Here is a 16277-nt window from a genome sequence, read left to right as displayed (position 1 = left end):
AGCCTTTTGTCTGACAACTAGCACAGTCTGCCCAGATCCATGGCATCTATTTCTTGACCTCAGAGACCAGCAGTGCACCCAAACTGTTTATTCCTTTGTTTTAGTTGGCTAAGGCTAGGTTGTTTTGACCTCCTTTTGAATTCCTGTATATCAGCCTAAGATTTTTGAGTAACATCTCTGCTTTGTTATTCTGATTTTTGGAGCTTCTGCCAGTAAAACAAATAAATCTAATTCCTTGGAGTCAATAAGCTTGGCCTGACTTGGTTCACTTTGATGTGTGGCCCTTTTACACTGCTATAAGGTTGTCTTCTTCAGGTCCTTGACCTGAGATCAAAGCATGAATTGTTTAGCCTCTAAAGATTTGAGAATTTATACACAGGGATTTAGCAAATGAGGTGTTCTACTGGATACATCTTGGCCACAGAATTCTGCAGTTATAATTCTACCTTTTGGTTTCATCCAAACCTGTGTATGGCTGGTGCTATTAAAGGTCATGCTCTAATAAATGGGCAGCATTTCATCCTTCATGGGAAACAGCTGTCCCTTAGCTGTCCCTCTTTTGTCCCACAGCAAGTCGACTAACTTGAGGGGAGTCACTCAGGGTTTGCAAAAGTCAGCAGAGACTGACGTGGCAGTGTGAAAAACAGACTGGTGGTGTTCTGCTTGTGACTTTGTAGTGCACCATGGGCATAACCTGTCCCAAAGGTGAAGGACAAAGTCCCAGAGGGACTGCCACCCCCAGCACATGGGGGATCCCTGTTGGCCTGGCTGGAGAACAGGCTGACACATTGGAGATGGCTCACTGTCACCTCGGGCAGGCTGGCAGGTGTGGGACCTGTCCAGAGCCTCACAGGCACAAGGGAAATGCAAAGGGGACTTTGCAGCTCTACCCACCATGGAGGGTGGCCAGCTACTCAGTGGCCAGTGATGTGTCCTGTATTACACAAAATGAAACTTGGCCCATTGTCTGTGAGAGGAAAGGGTGTTTTCAAGGATGCTGCAAGCACTAAATGGATTGCACAAGGAATTTTTTTTTTTTTTTAATCTAATGTAACCACAGTGTTCTTCAGTCGCTCTCCATGCCAACTGGAGAAGGGCAAGAAAAAATCAGTCTGGTTTTGCAGGAGGTAATACTTTGGTTGAATATTATACTAGTGAAACAACAGAACAGGTGGCTTGTGTCAAAATCAACAAGGCCTGAACTTGGGCTGGCAAACAAGGCTAGTCTGAACAAATGTGACTCTGACTTGTGAGGAGTGCCAGACTGGATCAGCAGGCACCAACTCATGGTGTGCGGGTCCTTGATAATTCAGGGACTGTTGGTTATAGGGTGCACAGGCAGTAACTTGAAAAATGAAGCCTGCTTTCCATTGGCTTGAATTTGCTTCCGGAGTCTGTGATACCACCACAGAATAGTTTGTGACCTGCTAAGTAAGTGTAAAAGTGCCTGGACTACACAATTGAAAGTGATGGTCATTTTCCATGCAGTCCGTTTAAATAATGAACAATTTAAAACAATTTTCATGCTTCTATTGCATTCTCTTTTCATTTTGAGAGATAAAGAAGATGTGCTTGTTTTTACTTTTAACCCACAAGAGGAACATAACTGCTTGTCTCTCAAAGTGAAAATCAGAAACAAACTTCTGTCTCTTTTCTTTTTCTAATGAGAGAGTAGAAGGGTTTGGAAAGCCAGAAATTCACCTGACAGGGCTTTGCAGTTTGTCTTCTTGGGGACTTAGACACTGAGAGCCTGCAGCAAAATCCAGACAGGAGCAAGCCTTTGTGTACTTTTGTGTTCTGTTTCTCAAGGTAAACTTTGAATTCCTGTGGAGGCCAAGTGTTATCAGGGCTAGTGAAAAAGGAGTCTTGTTTATAAATTCTGGGTTACAATGTAAAGGAAAAAGAGCCAGATAAGCACAGTCCTCACCACTTCTGATGTCTCTTGTTACAGAACAGAGTGAAACTGCTTGAAACCATAACCAAGGAACATGAGCACTACAGCACCAATGTCAACCAGTTTCAATCGTGGCTGAATGGTGTCACAGAGAGATTAAACTGCTGCATTGGAGAAAAAACCAAGTCTTCAGCAGAGGACAAGCTAAAGGCACTGAAGGTCCTTGAACAATATAGCTCTAACAAAGAGTTAGGATTGTGTGTTTTTCATGCCCATATGTGTTGCTCAAACTGCATAAGGGTATCCTTGAGAAAGGAATAAAACTTACAAAATAGATGGTGATTTTAGCATGGGCTAGGGCAGATGAGTTGTATGAGGTCCTGAAACTGTTTGTATATATGGTTCTTCCAGTATGAGTCACAAACTGGTCTGATTTGTTTTTCTTAAAGCCTCATCTCCAAGGATTTTGTGATTCTTCGAGAATCTTGTTTATTAATCAGATTTAGTAAACATGATCCAAAAAGACCCTGAAGGTTCACAGTTTTTGAGAGTTTAGAGCTGGTGATAAAAATACCAGTTTTGAGAACAATATACTTTTTTTAGGTGCCAGTGCTTTTAATGTTCAGCTTAAAAGCTCTGAGATCCAACTATTAAGATATGTCTAGTGCCTGCAGCTCCTGTTCTCTGTCAAGGATCTCGGGTGATAAACGTTAATGAAAACCAATATTTTCAGAATCAATGGCAATTAGTATTATTCATAAGGCAGTCAGATGACTAACCCTGGATTCTGGTCACTTAAAAAAAAAGACATTTTGAAATAAGAAGTGAAAACCAAAGATCAGAAGTGGTCTCTTTTCCTACTGATTTCAGCTTTTTCCCCAGTTTCCCATTCCTGCAGATAATCTTTATTTAACTTTTTTTTGCAGGAAATTGCCAAAGACATTAGGAGTGGTGGAAAAAAATGGAAGCACCTTGAAAGTCAGTGTGCAGAGGTGATTCAGAATACCTCTCCACTTGGATCTGCAAGACTGAAGGATGAACTTGAAGAGCTAAGAAAAGCCTTAGAGAAGTTGAAACTGCTGAGCAGTCAGGAGGAGGAGAGATTGCTCAAAATCCAACAGTCTGAAAGTGCCTATGAGTCCCAAGTCAGACAATTAGAAGCAGACATCCAGAAGCTGAGAAAAGATCTACAGAGACTGGAAAATGATCTGGACCCTGGGGAAGGGGAAAAGACTGAAGATGAGTTTGTAACTCTTTGGAAAAAATGCAATGTAAGTTGTTACACTTCATGTGGAGGACCAAGTGCAGCCATAGACTGAACGTGCATAGTAACATCCAACAGATGTTGTGCCTGTCCCATTGGTTAGAGATGATAAGGAAAGAGTATGAGTGTGTGTGAGGCACACTGAGGAAAATGTGAGTGCCAGCAATGGAATCAACTGCCCCAACCTTCATCTTACGCTGCACAGAAGGAGCAGGGTTGGAGGATGTGCTGGAGTTTGTGCCTAGAGTTCAAAGGGATTATATGCAAAAAGAGCACAACACAGAGCAAATAACACTATTAGCTTCACTTAACAAGAAGCAGGAAATTAATGTCTCACTGTATATATAAATACACAGACACAAGTGCATTCACAGACACAAAGACACATATTTCTGAGGTGCTTGGTAAGACTGTTGCTATATAGTACCCTTCATCTCTGTAAGACAGGTACCTCTGTTCCTTTACTTGCAGACACATCATCAGTACTAAGAAGTCCCAAGATTGTAACAATCCAGTATTTACACCAAAACCAATCTGCTGCAAAAATGAGTGCAAAAAGTTTGTTACACATTAAGTAGATAAGAATCTTTACTACACGTTTCCTCTCAAGGGCTGGTTTTGCTACTTTCAAAAAATGCTTTTCATTGCTGTTTGTATGTCTAGAGCTATGCAGGACTAACTGGGAAAAGCATATGCAAAAGGGATCCAAAAAATTTAGACTGGTTCAATCCAGCTACATTTGCATGGGTTTTAGTTGTTTTTGTTTCCCTGAGTCACCCTAGAATTAACATTTTCTGTATGTGAGTCTCTGAGAAAGATCTGTTCAGGCAAGCAGATGCTGTGAAGAAAAAATGCAAAAATGCTCCAAAAATGCAGCTCATGTTATATATTGCAATCAGTGATGTGAAACCAGGCCTGTTTGTGATTCACTCTGTTCAAACAGTGAGCCCTGCAGATCAGATGCAGAGGCTGGGCAGTGTGAGGGGAGGAGGGAGAGCCTGCTGGAGAAAAACTTGCTGAAAATGTTCTCTGCTTTGGCAAAGACTATATTCCTTATAACCAAGAAAAGAGCCACTGAAAGGGGATTTGTGCATACCCTGAGACACAGCCTTACTTCTTCACTTCATATGCCAGACGCTACATAAGGTGTGATCTGTTAATTATTTTTATAATTAAGGCAACAAGAGCAGCTCTGGCTGCAGAAGAGTCAAAGATTGAGAGGCTGAAGGCTCAGCTTAAGGATCTGCTACGGTTTTCCCAAGATGTGCAGCCACATGCTGAGAGTGTTGTCTCTGTAATACACCAGTATCAAAGGTACTGGGAAGTCTGATAATGGTGGGCAGGTGGGGGGAATCTTCTCTGAGGGATTGTCAGGGGCTTAACAAAAAAGTAATGTGCCATCCAATTGTAGGTGATGGGTAGAAAAAGAAGCTTTTGCTAATTACATCTGCCTCTGTGTTTCAGTAAGGCTGTAATTTTAGCCATTTGCTAGGAGCTAGAGGCTCCTGGTCATTTTCAAGCAATGATTTTACATCATTAATGTTGTGTATGGTTTGAAGAAAATTAGATTGTTGGCAGCTAATTTGATCTAATTAACATTTTCTAATAATAATTTATGTATTTTGCTTGCCTTTCATGCCAGCAACTAGAAAATCAGGACAGGAGCTGTGGTAGTAAATGGTCCAGAAGAATTATGGCCCTCCCTTGTTGGGTTTGTTGCAGTGACTCACCAGCCTTAGCAATTACTTGGCAGAGTTTATTCCCCTTCTCCTGGCAGCTTGTGTGCATGTTCCTGTTTTCAACTTGCCTTGGGTTGGAAACTCTGAAAGTTTAGCCTCTCCCAGACTTCAGTGTTTCCGTTTCCAGGCTGCCTGGAATCAGGAAGTAAAGAAGCTGCAGCAAATTTTGCTAACTAGAAGAAAGGATCATTTTTTTAAGGGAAAAAAGAAGGTCAGTTCTTTTCCTGTATCCCAGCTTATTTCCCTCTGTGCACAGTATGCTGTCCTGCTAAAAGGTCATTGTGGGAAAGGATTTCAGCTTTAAAACTAGCAAGTAAACAATGCTGAAAGAGGAGCAAAGAAGGCAGGGAACTTGCTCTGAGTAGAAAATGGCAGCTGCTCCTTTGCCAGCTTCTCTCCACAGCTTCTTTGGGAAGTCTGGCAGCTTCTCACTGAGCCTGGCAGGGGCAGCAGAGCAAATGGCAGAGGACGTGTCAAGTCAGAACTTTCTATTTGTGGAGCTTTTGGCTTCTGCAAACTTGCCTTTGTTTAGCCCTGTCGTGGCCCAGTGACACAGGTAAGGTTGTTTCTGTTTGTGTAGAAAGGCAATATTGATCCTGATTGGCATTGCTCTCACCTGCCTGTCTTGTGAGTTTGCAAGATACTGTTCCCCTGTGAATATAAAGTTTGGGCTGCATTTTGCCATGTCAGGCAGGATTCTGCAAAGTGGGAGGTCAGACAAGCTGAGAAGAACAGGAGGCAGCTACATGGGTTGTGTCACTGCTGGGCCTTGTCACTCGGCTGTGTTTGGGATAAGACTTTTTAAGAGAAGCCTGGATATTCATTGAAGGTGTGCTGATTAAAATTTTTTTCCCCAATAATACAGCTGTGTATGTATGTGGATACATATACATAAATAGAAGGCTTTTGTCAGAATCAGCTCTATGCACTAATATAAATTCAAGTGGTTCTGCAAAATATAAAAGAATTGTATCTGAAATAAAAATGTATTTTTCACTTTTTTTGTTAACATATGGTTATCAAAGACTTTTTAATGTAATTTTTTAAAGAAATAAAACATAGTTTTTTACAGGCAACTGCAGTTACATTCTAGACACTCTTGACTTGTTCCTCCCATCAGTCAGTGAGACTGCTCTGATTATATGATTTGTTAAATCACACTGGTGACAGCAGCCAAGAAAGATCGCATACAAGGGGGGGCTGCTGGCTACGAGAAAAGCAAAGTAGCTCCTGATACACAGTTGCACAAAAGACAAATGTGTTCTACAGCATCTAAATAAGGTTTTGTCAGATGTCTCTGACTGACAGAGCAGCTGCTGGTATGCAACACCAGGCTCAGGCAGTAAAACAGACTGAGGCTTTTGTGTTACATGTGGTTTACACCCAAGTATTGTGTTAATTCATGCCTTGAAGAATAGAATGTTTGGGCTTGGATTTCTTCATAATCCTTCTCTTGGTTGTCACTTTATCCTTACAGTGTTAGAGGCAAGACTTCTAAAATGAGCACTGATACAGAAACCCAACTGAGAAGACTGATCCAAAATCCCCTGCAAAGTTTTGAGCAGTGGAAGCCATCGGTCCAGATGCTCCTGGAGACTCCAGAGCCAGAACTGGCTCACATTGAGGTAGCAAAGCTGTTGTTGTTAGGTTCAGAAATGTGGGTTTAACCAAGCCTTCACACAGCTGCCAGGCAGCAGCAACTGGAAAACCCACAGTAGGGATGGAGGTCTTTACTTAGGTCCAGCTGTAGCACATTGTCTTATTTTCTACCCTCCATTTAATTAACTGGAGTTGTCAGCTAAGTAAGCTGCATAAAGTGCTGAAAATCTTTTAACAATTATGATAATATTGTTTAGCATTAGCCCTGATCTCCCTGGATGGAAAGTTTGTGGACTCTGTTAAAGAATTATGTGGTGATAGAGACGTGGGATTAAAATGCACAATCTGTGCTTGTGCACCAGCAAGGTGTGTTTGTACTTTGCAATCCCTGTGATCTCCAGACTAAATGTGTCTGTGAACAGGGATGGAATTTATCCTCAGGATGAGCATTCAAGCTGTCCTTTCTGTTAGTTGTTTAGACTTCTCCTCTGCACAGACAACTCTTTCCACAGTACAGCTTCCCTCTCTTTCTGTTCACAAAATGGATACAGCCCTGGTGCCTCTAACATTATCAGGAAGATTTTTTTTCCTTTAACTGAGCACTGTCCAGGTACCTTCTGTTACCCCTTGTTGGCCCAGCATGTTGTTTTTACCTGACTTTGACATACTGCTTTGGTTGTGTGACTTGTCTGAGAATAAAATGGTTATATGATTTTTTTTTTTTTTTTGTATGATCTCACTGGAAGAACTTTCTCTTTCAGGCTGCTCTAGCTGAAAGCTCCCAGTTCAAAGAGAAGTTAATGACATTACAGCTAAAGAAAGATTTGCTAAACAATGTCCTTGGTGAGGAAAAAGCAGAGTCTTTCCTTCAAGAAGTAGCTGAAGCTTCAAAGGAGAGAGAAATTCTACACAAAAGTCTGCTGCAAAGCAAGAGCAAACTCCAGGTGAACTACAAAACTCATATACTGTCTTTTCCTGTGATAAAGACAAAGATCAAGTCTTTACTAAGCCAGTTTTACACATATAAATATATTATAATTCCTTTTTCTAGGTTGATCAAATATTCAAATAAATTTGTGGTCTGTTGCATAGTGTAGCTCCGTGTTTGTTCTGAATATGAAGCAGATATTGGCAAAAGATAATGCCAAGGGGTATGTGTTGAATGTTGGACCTGTTTTCTTATTTCTCCATCTAGAATTTGATATTGCAACATAAGAACTTTGATGCTGGTTTTGCACCATTGCAGAAGAAATTATCTGCCATCAAAGCCAAATTAGATCTGGAGAAGGAACCACGGCCTGACCTCTTGGGTAAAAAGACACAACTCCAGAGACTCCAGGTACATTACAGTGTTGTTAGGCCATGTTATCCTCAGCTAACTGTGGTTCCTGTTTGCTCATATAAGCATTGGGAATTCAATACCTTTCTCCTCGATTGTGTGTTAGATAATTTCATTTGGTCCAGTTTATAGCATGAGTGAATGAAATTAAAGCAGTGCAGATGAAGCACTGGCAAACTGAGCTTTAGGGAAGGAAGAAGCAGCTGGAAGCTGTTGGTGGTACACCTTCTTGGACTAGTTTAATTGTTAAAGAAAATGTATCCTGGCACTTTCTGCTGGCAGTGAAACTGCACAAGATAGATTAGTTCAGGTTAACTTCCTCAAAAGAGTTTCCACTGTTCCACTTCCCTTTTTATCCTCCTCTTTCTGCTCTTTACCTTGTCACTTAGCTGTGACACATGCTGGATTTACTCCTCGGGCTGATTCAGCTGTCCAAGATCAGAGAAAAAAAAGCCAGAAAGAGATGATAATTTTTTGGTTAGTGCTTTGAACTGGTTCAGCAAAGGGTCCAACATGCAGTAGAGTCTGTTCAAGGTATACAGTGGGCTTACATAGCTGGGAGAGGGGAGAAGAGAGCAGGAAGAGAATGTAGAGGGGATGTGACTATGCCATGGTGAGCTATGGTTCAGCTGTACTGTGGCACTTCATCCTTGGTGACCACAGGGGTGTTATCACCACAGTTCTTTGCTGGTTAGACTATGGCTCCTTTGGCATTTCCCAGCAGCTTATCTTCTTTGTTGTCTCCTGGTAACATGTAAAGGACATCCAACTATTTTTTTCAGAAACATTTACTTCGAGGCATTGAAACAATTCGTTTTCTTAATGACAGTGGTTATTGCTGAGTTTTTTTGTCCTCACACTGTCAAATGAAGCTACCTTTGGTGTATGTTTTGTGAAAGTCCATGCCATACCTAGCACACTACATATATGGAGTCTGTCTTTTCCTCTGCAGATGATCCAAGATGACTTGGCAGAGCTTGCAATTCACATGGAGGAGGTAGAGAAGCTTGTTCAGTCAAATACCACTCACAGGCATGAAATGAACCAACTTTCATCTGACTCTCAGGCCCTGAAGAGATCACTGGAGGTAACATAAAGAAATTTTTAGTTACCTGGGGAGTTGTCAGTTGCTTCTATTTAAAAACATTTAAAAAAATCTGTGTGCATATGACATTACATGCTTTGAGGGACAGATATTTTCATTTCCGGGGAAGAAGGCACTGAATTCTTATGACTTTGATAACTCTTCCAGGATTCTCTTATTATCTCTAATGTGATTTCCCTTGGGGATAGGATGCCATCCACACAGATTTTATGTCTGTATAAACTATTTTTGGAGTGGGCCTGAGATTTCTAACGAAAAGAACTCATATTATCATGGTGGTGATTGCACCTCACAGATTACAGGAGAGGGGGTTTGTACCAAAGTGTTTGTGGTTTTTATGGCTTTGTGACCTAAAAGTTAATGAGAGAAAAGTGCTGCGATTGCTTTTTCCTGAGGCATTTTGTAGCTTGCAAACATATATATATAACCTATAATATAACCTCCAGAGCAATTTCAGACAGAGAGTTCATAAAGTTACTTTATCTGTGTAGCTCACTATACAATTACGTGTGTTAAAGTGTTACCTGAATATGCCCTGTAGAATTCTAGTTTCAATCTCAATCATCCCATTTATCTCTGAACTGAACTTTTTCCAAACAAGTCTGTACAGTAATTTCTGATTCAGGGAGTGTAAGATATGTTTAATATTAACTGGGGTACAAAAACCCCAGACATGTATATTCTCTATTCCCTTTCAGCTGAGAAGTAAGGGAGTTATTCCAGTTCTTAATACCCCCCCGTGTGGTTGAATTCAGGCCTGCAGGAGCTTGGAGATGTTTTCCACACCACTGAGGCTAAAAGGATAGGTTTTGTGTCTCTCATTAATAGCTGCTTTTTTCCCTTTTTGCCCATGAGGTTCTGTGCCTATCATAGTGTTAGAGCCAGTAAAGAAAGTGCTTTTTGTCTGTCTTTGGTTGCTGACATACTTTTATCATTTGTAGGTGATGATACAGCAGAGTGAAGACCATGTTCAGAAGCATTGGGCATATAATGACAAACTGTCTGATCTCCAGCAGTGGATCTCAATAACCAGGGAGAAGATTGACTCCTGCCAGGATGTTGATGGAGAGCAGAACATAGAGGGCAGGCTGGAAGACCTGGAGGTGAGAAAAGCATCTTATTTTAAAATGTTAATTATTCACTTTGCAGCATTCAGACATTAAGAGTGGGGGTTTCTAGTGAGGAGTTCCTGATTCAGGAGAGTAATGATGTGTGTTTCTCCTTCAGTAACTGTTGGTTGCTGTTCCCTCTCTGCTGTGCTGTGGGATGTAGGGCCATGTAACAGACAAGAGCAGTGAAAATGAGTAAGAAGTGTAGAGATGGATAAAGTATTATCCAAGGATAGGTGGTCCGTTCCTGTCAGGGTGATCTCTCTGAACAATACTTACCTTTGCCTGTGTGTACTCATCAATATATTGAATATTCCTGCCATTTTAGCTGGCCTTCTACTTGTTGAACTGAGCAGTTCCAAAGCTGCCAGCTTTTCCCTGGGTAGCAGTACTTTGCATGCTAAATTCACTCTAGTAGGATAGTGCAGCTGGCAGCTGTTGCCTTCGTATGGGAGACCAAAATCTTCCATGGGAATGCTACAGAAGGGGGTGTGTTGACAGCTTGCATCCTCAAAGTCTTCCCATCAGCTCTTTGACCTGTTGGTTCTTTGGAAGAATCCATAGCATATTTTTTTCCTGCTAGATATGTTCTAGCTAGTGCCAACAAAACCAGCATAGTCCTAGATGGAACATGGCCCTCAGTCTGACATAGCCTCTGCTTTAGCCAGGATACCTTGGAGTAATTGTCAGGGCTTTGCATTTCAGAGACTGCTAGCTGAGTTTCCAGATAAGGAGATCCAGCTGCACCTTGTGGAAGCTCATGGCCAGCTGGTCATGGAGAATTCTTCCCCAGAGGAGACTGCCCATGTGCAGGCAGAGCTGGATCAGCTGAAAGAGTCGTGGAAATCACTGAAGGAGATGGCAACTGGGTAAGTGTCATGTAGGTCTTCCTCGTGTCCCTTCAGCAGGATTCTCTTTACTGCAATAAGAGCAGACACACTTGAGGCTTTATGCTCTGTGCTGTGAAAGTGAGCAACCATACCATAATGCTAGAAGCAAAATGGGATTTTATTTGTTTGTAAACTGAAAATCGCTACTTTTAAGAAAACTTTTTTAAGACTATGTGAACCTCAGTGTCTGTGAGTCTTCCTTTACCTCGAGTCAGAGTAGGCAGTGTTATATGACCTGGCTCACTCTTGTACTGCCAGTTTGTGTCAGAGGAAATTTCGCATAGACTGGGTTACTTATGCTGTTCTGTCTCATTTTCCTGTTCTCTTTGAAGATACCTCCAAGGAGGATGTATCTGAAATGGGCTTTGTGCCTTTTGCAAACCCACGGAAGTATAAGCGGAGCTAAAAACCTTTTCTTTAGCCGGGAAATGAAGACTTAATTTATTTTGCCTCCCCTGTATAGTGTTGAAATCCTGCTCATATTTGCTAGTCTGTATTAATATTTAATGATGTGCTGCATATATGATTGTATTCATACATAATTTTTGTGCCTATTCTGACATTAAATTACAAAATCGAGGAAGGTTTGATTGTACTGCCTCCTGTAACCAGAAATAAAGGTATATTGCCAAGGTAACATTTTTAGTCCCCTGAATAAAAGAAAACAAAACACTTGGAAATGTCAGAGTTAGAGTCCTGGTGCAGCTGTGAGACACTCCAGTAGGGAATAACTTCAATATTAATAGGGTTATTAGTATTAATAGTGATACAATAATAACATCAATAGTGCTGTTTCTCCAGAGCTGTCTCCCATAGCCCCAGTCAAAATATGGATGTCCACTGCACTGATATCTCTGGTTTTGTGTTTTCAAGCCTCCTCAAAAAGTGGCAGTTAAACAGACCAGAGGGTGACAAGAAGAAAGGAGCATTTGTGGACAGCAGATGGATGTCTAGACCTGCTTTCCACCTTTTTGATGTCGATCCCAGCCATAAGCAGGTGAGATGGGGACTCTGTGTCTGCCTTCGTATCAGCTTCACAAGAAAATTTCATTGTCTTCATGGGATATTGTGGATTTCAATGTTGGAGATTAAGATTTCACAATCAGGCCTTCAGAGGAAACGTCTGACATAACAGTAAGGGTTTTTTTGTTCCTATTGTTCTGTATCCCAGGAGAAGATGAGAGAAGGGCAAAGTATAAGCAGCCACTTGAAGCTCCTACATGACTTTGAAGAGTGGCTACGAGGAGAAAACACCAAACTGACCAAAATTCTTGCTGGTACTCCATCTTCTGCAGAGGAAATTAAGGCACACCAGAGCAAACTTGAGGTTAGTTTTCAGGGGGTGAATGGAGAAAAATATTGCAATAAGTGTGAATTCTTTCAGAATTAAAAAAACCCAAACAACAACAAAACCCAAAAGCACTCCACCTACCAACCAAAAACCCACCACTCTCCTCAAGAACAAATAGACGAAAAATTCAAACACTATGGTCTCTGCTTTATGAGACTCTAGAGTAGATGAAGCTCAGGAATTTAGGACAAATTTCATCTTTTCTACTAAGAAAGGTCTGCCAGAACCAGAATGGAAGGGAAGGGGGCACCTGGCATTTAGCTGTTGGGCTGGGCATTTCCAGTGTGGTATGGCAAAGGTGTTCATTAAAAGAAGCTGATTAAAGTCAGTATCAAATCACTCAAATGCCACGGCAATTTGTTAGATTGTTGGATTGTTAGAAATTAAACACAGAAATATCCAAGGCTACAGGAGTCCTGCAGGTGAGTTCCATATCATTTCAGGTCAAAAACACAGTAACAAAAATAAATATACTATTGCATAACCACTATTTTTTCAAATGCTGATTTAAAAAGTGGGGCCTTCCTGAATTGCTGCTGACCCTTGTCTTTGCCTTTAGGAGCTGCAGTCTCGTGTGCCTCATGGTCAGCATCTCTTTGAGGACCTCCTTCATCTTCATCCTGTCATTGGGAGCTCTGAAGACCTGGAGGACCTGCGTTACCGATGGATGCTCTACAAATCTAAGCTGAGAGAGTCCCTGAGTTCACCTGAGGTAGGTGACAACACACAGTCCACAGCTGCTGAGCTCTGCCAGTGCTCTTTCAGCTTCCTACACATTGCTAGTCTCACTTCAACAGGATACATGTGTGTCTGCTTAAATAAGAGTAGTGGCTATGCTCAAAATATTTCTTGAGATGGAAGTCTCAAACCTGAATAATAAATGGAAAAGAGGCATGCAGCTGGGAACTGAGAGATGTTTGTGTGTGTGTGTGAATACTTTGGATATGTGCCTGGTTCTGCACACATGGATTTCTATTTTTTGCCCTTTCTTCACACATTCTCCATAGTTTTATTCTGACAGTTCCTGCAGTAAGAATGTGTTCACTGTTCATTACTTGTGTCTCCTGCTATGAGACAGAATAGTCACTGTCTGAACTGATTCAAAGTAAGAAGGACTTAATCCCTTTTGAAACTGTCTTTATATGCTAATGATTTGGCATGAAATTAAGAGGAGGCATTTTAATGCAAAAACAAAATTATTAAAGAAGTCACTGAGTTGTTATATATAAGACATGGTAAGGATAGCAGAATTTATTATCATATATAAGATATTCCAGGGCATGCTAAAGATATTTCCATGTTCTTAGCATAAACATATATAATTATTAATTAATATTTTTCTAGCTTAACTACTCACATCATCTGAGCAGCTTCAAGATACCATAATCAAAGGATTAGAATTTACAGGTTTGCATTTGGTACTTTCTCTATACCAGTGCTTTCAAAGATATCTGAACTAGAACACCTAAAATTTGAGTAGTTTTAAAATTTTCTGCCTTGGGAAACCTTGTCTTGAAATCCAAAGCTTATTTAGAACATGGATCCTTTAAAATGCATGGAAACTAAGCATGACTTTTATTGATAAAGAGCATATTTCTGTGTTTGCTATTGGTTGGAATGACTCATGCTTTGTTAACCAAAACCTTCTGTAAGCATTAACATAGTCAATAGGTGTCAGTAAAGTCAAAGCTATTGCTGGGAGAACTGCTCATCTGATCCAAGTAGTCAAGAAGCTAAAACCATGTCATCTTTCTGCTTAATGTTGTTAGAAAGCCCGTTAAAAAAATCTCCTGCTGGTTCACTCTGTCCAGGTGACCATGAGTTTGAAAGAAACATCCCCTGTGTGGTGAATACTCATTTACAGGCTCCTCTGGGATCTTAACTTCATGCTTATTTTTCTTTTCTTTTCTTTTTTTTTTACTTTTAAACAGAGTGCTGGATCTTTGGAGGAACCAGACAGATTCAGAAAGGCAAGACAGTTTCTTATTATTATTAAGTTGAAAAAATGTTTGACCAGACATTTTGTAGAAAATTATTTTAAACTTTTCTAAAGATACCTGAAATCAATTTGCTTATTAAGTGTCACTCTTACAGAATTTGTTCATTTTCTCCACATTTTAAAATGGAAAAATGTTAGAGTTTTTACTCTTGAACTAAGCTTACTGTATCTCTAGAAGCTAAATATCTCCTGGGAGAGGAGGGAAACTCAGTTTTTATATAACTACATGATATATGAATTTAATTCATTTTTCAAAAGAGACTAAGGAAGAGCAAAAATATCTCTCTCTTAAAGATATAGTGGTTAAGTGCCTAAAATAATTTTGAAAATGGGACTTCTAATTCTTTAGACACTTCTGAAAAAAACCACTTTGGATCAATCAGCCCACCTCCTTTCTAATGTAGAAAGCCAGAGAAAGTCAAGAGATTTATCTAATGCTATTAGACTAAATCCTTATTCTAAGCAGTAGAATTCCTCCTGTAATGGATTTTCTTTTTGAAGTGATGACATAAGAAACAGAAGCAGTACAGGAGATAAGGAGAAACTAAAAGAAAACAAAATACTGCCAATTTCTTATTAAACCAAGCAGCACTTCTGATCCCATTTTCATAAAGTCAACAAATTATTTTGTCACAATTTGCTTTGTTTATAGACATTGTTCTACTTTGTACTGTCATTTCACTTCCATTTGTTTTTAGAAGGAATAGAATAAGGTCTTATTCACCCAACACAAAGGAGATTGGATGAATAATGTGTTGCAGGATTATAATCACACAGTCATTTTAAGGTATATCAAAGCCTTGATTTCTCCTGTTGCAACATCTCTGTAGAAGATATTTAAAGGGTGCAGTACCATGCACTTTAAGCATAGCCAGAAATCAAGAGTTTCCTCATTCTGATGAGATATTCCTCTAATATTTAAATGTGGAGTAGCAGCTCCAATATTTTTATCCAGCAAAGTACTGACCAACTTTCACACTTTTCTCCTTAGTTTTGGCTGCAGTTCAGCCTTCCTGAAGACCCCTAAAGACTTTCTGTTCTTGCCTGTCTGGCTCAGCATTAATTGTTTCATCCAGTAAGGTCACCAGAATTTTTCAGGCTGGAAAAACATAATACTTGGTGTAGAGGCAGCCAAACATTTAGTAGTGCTTCTTTTCCCTAGAAGAGGCTCACAGGGATATTCCAGAAGACTGACCAAAAAATTTTCTGATTTCATGTTGTTTGGTTGGGTCAAGTTGTTTGTAGGGAAAAACAAAACAAAAGCTTTAGGCATAAGCATGTCTCCACTACAGTTAGATGCCATTTTTAATTCATCTGCCTCACCTGCCTTGGGGTACATGGTATTTATTCACCCTTAAATTCTCCAAATTATACTGAAGTCTCCAGTTAATTTTCAAAGATACTGGCTTAACATAATAGCAGGCAGCAAACATTTGTCAATTATGCCTACAGCAAGAGCACAAAAAAACCCACTCTGTGAGTTTTTAATAGCTACTGAACACAAAGAGAAACAGCTCAGGGTGCAAAGGACTGAAGAACTGAAGTACCTCAGAAGCATGAGGGAAATGGCTCCCATTGCACTAACAAGTGATTTGCAGTTTCCCTTCAGCCAGTACAGATGTTGCTGTAACTTATACCCTGCTCACTTCAGTGTGATTTCACTGACCTCTGGGCTTTCATTCTCTATTTAAGCAGTATCACTACAACAAGAATCCAAGTGCTGGAAGCAGAAGTGTCTTTTTTTTTTTTTTCTCTCATTCATGTTTTATCAGGATGTGAGACAGTGTTGCCATAAGATTTTTGAGCAACACTTAAGAGAGACAGAAAATAATATTGATCCCTTTTGGGTGTATCACTGTTTGGCCTAAGAAAAGAGGAAAACCAGGCCAACTGCTGGCCTGCAATAGAATTTTAAGCTATGCAGTTTCCTTTAAATTCGGATTTAACACCTAAAATGTGGCTAGAAACTAAAGAAAAATTAAGCAAAA

At 40.2% G+C, this 16277-nt stretch overlaps 1 protein-coding gene across 2 annotated transcripts in view; it reads left to right on the top strand.

The window, feature by feature from the left end:
- SYNE3 (spectrin repeat containing nuclear envelope family member 3) overlaps positions 1 to 16277 on the top strand; it is a 64483-nt gene that overhangs the window by 27999 nt on the left and 20207 nt on the right. For both annotated transcript variants that reach the window (XM_088166185.1, XM_014884455.2), the window contains exons 5-17: positions 1952 to 2113; positions 2821 to 3165; positions 4336 to 4472; positions 6375 to 6522; positions 7258 to 7440; positions 7692 to 7835; positions 8788 to 8922; positions 9882 to 10043; positions 10755 to 10918; positions 11813 to 11936; positions 12111 to 12266; positions 12850 to 13002; positions 14222 to 14260. In XM_088166185.1, coding sequence (XP_088022311.1) covers positions 1952 to 2113; positions 2821 to 3165; positions 4336 to 4472; positions 6375 to 6522; positions 7258 to 7440; positions 7692 to 7835; positions 8788 to 8922; positions 9882 to 10043; positions 10755 to 10918; positions 11813 to 11936; positions 12111 to 12266; positions 12850 to 13002; positions 14222 to 14260 — 2052 coding nt within the window. The remainder of the gene's footprint in view (positions 1 to 1951; positions 2114 to 2820; positions 3166 to 4335; positions 4473 to 6374; positions 6523 to 7257; positions 7441 to 7691; positions 7836 to 8787; positions 8923 to 9881; positions 10044 to 10754; positions 10919 to 11812; positions 11937 to 12110; positions 12267 to 12849; positions 13003 to 14221; positions 14261 to 16277) is intronic.

This window comes from Sturnus vulgaris, chromosome 6 (genome assembly GCF_052056855.1).
Source record: "Sturnus vulgaris isolate bStuVul1 chromosome 6, bStuVul1.hap1, whole genome shotgun sequence".
Lineage (NCBI taxonomy): Eukaryota > Metazoa > Chordata > Aves > Passeriformes > Sturnidae > Sturnus > Sturnus vulgaris.
Note: the sequence above shows the minus strand (reverse complement) of the source record. Positions and strands in the feature narration are given on the sequence as shown.